This window comes from Crocodylus porosus, unplaced genomic scaffold (genome assembly GCF_001723895.1).
Source record: "Crocodylus porosus isolate Cpor-Errol unplaced genomic scaffold, CroPor_comp1, whole genome shotgun sequence".
NCBI lineage: Eukaryota > Metazoa > Chordata > Crocodylia > Crocodylidae > Crocodylus > Crocodylus porosus.
This window is the reverse complement of record NW_017728950.1, coordinates 27,267,589-27,273,843: the sequence shown is the minus strand read 5'-3', so window position 1 is coordinate 27,273,843 and position 6,255 is coordinate 27,267,589. Positions and strand designations below refer to the sequence as shown.

Below are 6,255 nucleotides of genomic sequence, written 5' to 3'. Positions count from 1 at the left end.
CGCGCCCGGCCGCGAGCCCGCGCCGGCCGCGCCCTTCGACCTTGCCGACATCAGCGACGTGTCGCCCTCGGGGGGCTTCGTCGCCGAGCTGCTGCGGCCTGAGCTGGACCCCGTGTACATGCAGCAGCAGCAGCCGCCGCCGCCGGCCCTCGGGAGCCTGCACGGGAAGTTCGTGGTGAAAGCCCTGGGGGACTACAACCACCTCAGCCTGGCCGGCAAGGGTGCCCCGGCCGACAGCCCCACTGGGCCACCCTACAGCCCTCTGCCCAGGATGTGCCAAAAGATCAAGCAGGAGGCCGCCCCCTCCTGCCCCATCGCCCAGCCCCACGGGGGGCCGCCGCCCCCCCACGACTTCGCCCTGGGGCGGCCCCTGCCCTCCAGGACTACTGCCGAAGAGATGCTCGGTAGCAGAGACTGCCATGCCTCCCCTCCGGGGCTAAGCCACCCCCCGCTGCCTCCTGGATACCACCCTGCCCCTGGCTACCCACCTTTCCTGCCTGAGCAGCTCCCGCCTGGTGCCCTGCAGTACCAAGGTCAGTCTAACTATCTTGGTGCTTTCGGAGAGCCCGGCACGGTGCCACAGTTGGGGCGAGGGGTGATGCTGACTCCGCCCTCTTCGCCCTTAGAGCTGATGCCGCCCGGGAGCTGCCTGCCCGAAGAAACCAAGCCAAAGAGGGGGCGCCGGTCGTGGCCCAGGAAAAGGACCGCTACACACACCTGCGAGTATGCTGGGTGCGGCAAGACCTACACCAAGAGCTCTCATCTCAAGGCACACCTGAGGACCCACACAGGTAAAGGCCGGGGCTTGATATGCATGGGGCCAAGAGGCAGGTGGTAATCCACACTTTGTATGGAAACGAACCCTGCTCTGGGCTTGTCAGGGAGGAATGGGACAGACAAGGTGTTCAGCTACAGCAACTAAAGACTAAACCTTTCAACCAGGAAGAAAAGGGTTAGGTTCTTGTGTGAGAAACCAGGTTTGTGAGGTGAGGTAATACATATTTTATTGGGCCATTTTTGGGTAGCAGGGAGAGATGAAAGACAAGCTGTCAGGCTGCAAGCGCCCTCCATCAGGCATAGGAGAGAAACTTGATGAGAGTGACTTTTTTTTTTGTTCTAGCCCTAGTTAAAAAAAAACCATGCAATTTATGGCTACCTATTGGATTGGAAGGTTACTTCATGGATCAAAATGACTCACATGAGAGGGTGTTTTTGCAGACACCAAGTTTGTTTGCATGTCTATTGCTATGTGGCTAGTTAATTGGCAGGTAGCTGAAAGTCAACTGGATTTGTGGAGCTGCATAGCACTAGCCCAATTTTGTGACAGGAGCAGATGTTGCAGGCCTCTTAAGGGTTTCTTTTTTTTTTAACTTGCTTTGGTCTTAGTTAAGCTTTTTTTTTTTTTTTTTTAACTCCTGTCTTGGCTTGCTCCTGTAACTTGAGAGATTCTATTACAAGCAGTTCCCAAGCCCTCACAATTCACCAAAGGCCTGAAATTGCTGGGAGTGGCTGATAATTTTTGAGGGAAGCCAAATCAGAGCCCCACAGATAACAGAATTATAAAATACTATGTGAGTGACTCAATAGCAGCTGGACAATCTGTATCCTACATTGGAAAGTTAGTCTTGCCTTCCGTTTCATTAGTTCTGAAAGAAATCTAGCCTAAGATTATTTGACTACTGCTTGAATAGAAATGAAATAATATATTCATATTTACATTTGAGCTTTAGCTTTGCCACTGAAGAAACCCTTATCGCAGTCAGAGTTAGGGAAAGCACTTGTAGTCAAATGGTAGTCATAGTTTTGACAGTCCCTAATAATAAAATGATAACTTGGAGCTTTGAGTAATTCAGGACCCCTGAATGAAGCTGCCAGAAGTTGATTCAGAATGTGTTCTGGGTGAAGAGGGGTTGCGGAAGAGAGAGAGAGAGAGACTAGTTCACGATTTAGAATACAAACTAGAAAACAAATCATTTTCCAGCTCATATCAGTGGGAGCAAAACTGGGTTCAGTGTTTCTTCAGAAGTAAATGGCTAGAAGCAGTTCTTTTGGTGTTTGGTAACTGTTTCCAAAATGCTTTGGTGCTTAGTTGATAATTGCTGGGGAGGAGAACTTCTTGAAGCCAACATGAGTTTAGCTTTAGTAAAGACAGGGAGAATAAGCTCCTAATTTAACAAAGTTGATCTAATGAAAGTAGTTTCCAGACAGTTCTTTAATTTTCAAAACCTACAGTTACCTAAATCCATGATGTCTACCAAGTGATTTCTGGTTGATATTTGACTGTATAATACCATCATCAGCCAGCGAAATGCGTGCAGGTCCTAATACTATTGTCTGGATTTAAGTGTCATACGTTCAAGACAAATGATGGAAATTAGCATTCTATTTAAGGTTACAGTAAAACAAACTTTATATAAATACATTTCATAACTTTGTTGTGCAAAAATGGGCATTTCTTTTATTCTGGTTTTTAGATTCCATTTGTAACTACAAAATATCACAGCCTGATTTATCTTATTGAACACAAGCAATTTTTGTTCTGCATTTCAAAGCATTCAGAGTTCCTGAATGCAAGATGTGAAATTAAGGCTTGAATCCTGTTGTTGCTGAAACAAGCTAATGCACCTGCCTATCAACTGACCCATGCCAACCTAACTGATGTGATTCTGTCTTATTTTTTGAAGGAGAGAAGCCCTATCACTGTGACTGGGAGGGCTGCGGGTGGAAATTTGCCCGCTCTGATGAACTTACTCGGCACTACAGGAAACATACTGGCCATCGCCCTTTCCAGTGTCAAAGATGCGACAGAGCATTTTCCAGGTCAGACCACCTTGCCTTACATATGAAGAGGCACTTTTAATTGGAAGCAGTGGATTTTTTTTCCTATACTGCCACAAATGATTCAGTATTCACAGCACAGACTGGCTTCCGCAGGAGGGAGTGACACAGCTAAAGCACTACAAGGAATCATGGTGAAGTCTTCCAAAGAGTGGGAATCAACTGAAAATTACACATGTTGGAACTCTCTCTCTGTCTCTTCCTTTCTCTCTTTATCTGCCTCTATGGTATAATGGTTCGCACTCTGGACTTTGAATTCAGCAATCTGAGTTCAAATCTCTTTTTCTGCCCTTTTTTTTCTTTTTTTAATAAATTAAAGAAGAACATTGGGGTCAATGACTGGATCTTCTATCATTCCATTTGTAAATCCAACTTGAATTTTTCTGGACTACAAAATGCCAACAAACGACTGGAAGTCAAGGCTATCAGGGTTAAAGAGACTGCTTTTGGGCAGGGGTTGGGGGGGCGATTACATGGGGAGATCACATTCCCTTAAATTTTGGCTCAATGCAATATTAGATGTAAATGTCATCTTGTATTTTCTTTTTCCTTCTAAAAAGCCATTACTATGTTTAAAAGAGGAGGAAAAAAATTCAGGTACAGAATTTATGTTTAAAAGCCTATTTCATGGTGCTTAGTGACTGTTGGTTCTAAAGGTACCAAAAACAGGAAGCCAAAGTTCTCAAACTGCTGCATATCTGACAAGGAATTATTTTTGTCTTCCGATCTACAGTTATGACCTAAATCAGGTAAATAAACCTGGTTTATTTTCTTTTTTTTTTTTTAAGAAAATAACTTTTATGCAGACAGTCTGTAATGCACTGTGGTTTCGATGTGCAATAATTTGTACAATGGTTTATTCCCAAATATGCCTTAAGCAGAACAAATGTTTTCTATATAGTTCTTTACATAATAAATATGTAATATAAATTTAAGCAAACTTCTATTTTGTATATTTGTAAACTATGAAGTAAAAATGAACATTTTGTTGGAGTTCGTATTTTGCATATTCAAGCTGAAAATAAGTTTTAAATAAACCTATAATATTTTATCTGAATGGCTTTTCCATTTTTCTGCACACTGTTCCTAAAGAAATCATATTTTCAAATGTTCAGTGACCAATAGTGTTTTTAAATGGCTCGGGATTATAGGTTCTTATTCAGGCAAAGCTGTAGAGTGAAGACTAAAGTTAGGTTCCTGTTCCAGTGCTGCTATGAAGCTTTGATGTTAGGAAAAGAAATGCACTGGAAATTACTTGCTCTGACTATTGAGTTGCTGTTCACCTCATCCTCTCCATACTGCAGATTCATGACTCTCCATTTTTTAAGTTGATATCTTTTGAATTATTTATGGGTAGAAGAGCATTACCAACTAAAAAGTCAGAGACATATGCATTCAAAATTTTTAAAAAAGAACCCTTTAGGATCTCTTTAGAAACTAGTCTGTGTTTTAATAGTGAGCAATCTCTAGCTTTGTGCCTTCCGTGCTATACCCACATTAATACTTGGTCCAATCTATTCATTGAGAATTATTTTTAGCTTCATGAGCTTCTATGTTTACATTGTTTAACATTTTATATTGCCAAAAATTAGTGTTGTAGCATGAAAAATAAACTCTATTTCAGTGATAAACTTCGGGGTAGGTATCTATAATAGTCATACATTATGTTGTGGGCGTATAATCTGAGGTCTGTGTCCTGAAAACAACCTAAGTGAGAATTTGGGGTCTTTGAGGAGTGTGTGTATGTGTGTGTGCATGCGCGCATATGTGTGTGCGCACATGCGTGTGCTTCCACATGTCGTTCAAGACACAAGATGCTGCTAAGCATAACTGCTACCTCTGCATGGAATTCAATAAGTTGAGCATTAAGCTACCATCATTGTAAGAACGTACAGAGTTGCTGGTTACAGCTAAAATGTCTGAGCTTGCATATCTTGCAACCTGCATGTGTAATGTTACATGCTCTAATGAGGTGACCAGAACTTGTTTCATGAATAAAGTACTTATTTCATTGCAACACTGCTGGTCATAGCTCAAGATCTCCATTCAGTGAGGCTCTTTACCATTACAGTATTACTTAGGATCATAATATTCAACAGGATCTGTCCAAAATTTCTGAGGTTTTTCACTACACAATGTAAATGAAAAGAGAAAAATTATCTCCTTTATACGGGTTTTTCCATCTAGGAATTCTTTAATATAGTTTATGCTGTAAACAATAAAGCAGAAAATGGAAACTACATTGCAGTCAGTTTAGTTAATATTTTGCTCTTTAAAAAATAACAATATCTATTTTTCCCAACTCTGTCTAAAGAACACAATTAGACTTCACATTTTCTTTGTGCGGTGTGTTGTTTATTGGTGGCATGAGTGGTCACATTTCTTACCAAGTCAAAGTAACATAATGGAGTTAAAACTATTCCTTACCTCTTGTCTGCAATGGACATTATTTGGTCAACTGAAAGGTGTCTGGTATGTGGGAAGGTGTTTAGGATTTGCATATAACCAAAGAACTAAAGCTAAACTTAAGTTATGAAGTATTCTTTATCCGCTGGATTTTTAAGATTAAAGTATTTTAAGGAGAAACTATCCTTTGTATTGCTTTGCTTCAAATAATGATGGAGCACTTTAGGGAGTATCCAGTGTCAAACCCGAAACTGTTTGACTTTCAAGCTTTGTTATGTTCTTCATGTACTTGCCAACAGTGTTGAAACTATACTTGCCTATCTGTAGATAAAATGAATGTACAGATGATTTGACTATGGATTGGAACCTGTTGAAATACCTTCAGAATGAAGGGCTCCGATTTTACACCAGAAGACTTGATGTAAGTGAATTGTTTTTCCGTTTTTATAAAGAGGTAAAATAAAGATGTCTGAACATTTGGAGCAATATGTTTTTTTAAAAATACCTTTTTTTTTTCTGATGCTTTTATAGATCCCAGCTGTATAGGTGTACAGATGATTAGGTTTTGTTTCCTAACAATCTATAAATTACTGTTTTGCTCATTTTGGTAACTAACAAGTCTATCTTTCCAAAACTAAATAAAAATGATTGAGCTCAGTATCATAAAAAAAAAGACTTTACTGCATTACTTTAAACACAATGCCCCTACATATATATTTTATGGCATGTGCCAGCTCACAAGTCATACTGTATGTAACAGCCCATGAGAGGTCTAAAAGAGATCTCCAGGGGGAATACTGAAACAAGCAGTTATACCAGTTATACTTTAATATGCAGGTATAGCTAAAAATAGCATATTGTGTTAGCCACCTGTTCAATTATGTCTTGGATCCTAGAGCTGTATTTAGCTGAGAGAATGTAAATGAATCTGGTGGAACAATACCTGCTATAATAATAAATTCACCTCAAAACATATGTAAAGCACTAAACAATTATACAGGCTTTTATGTA

The 6,255-nt window shown here is 40.5% G+C and overlaps 1 protein-coding gene across 1 annotated transcript in view; it reads left to right on the top strand.

Moving 5' to 3' along the window:
• KLF4 (Kruppel like factor 4) overlaps positions 1-5,722 on the top strand; it is a 7,018-nt gene extending 1,296 nt beyond the window's left edge. Inside the window, exons 2-4 of the mRNA XM_019554724.1 lie at positions 1-533; positions 627-791; positions 2,685-5,722. Coding sequence (XP_019410269.1) covers positions 1-533; positions 627-791; positions 2,685-2,860 — 874 coding nt within the window. The 3' untranslated portion in view covers positions 2,861-5,722. The remainder of the gene's footprint in view (positions 534-626; positions 792-2,684) is intronic.
• Positions 5,723-6,255: the final 533 nt, after the last annotated feature.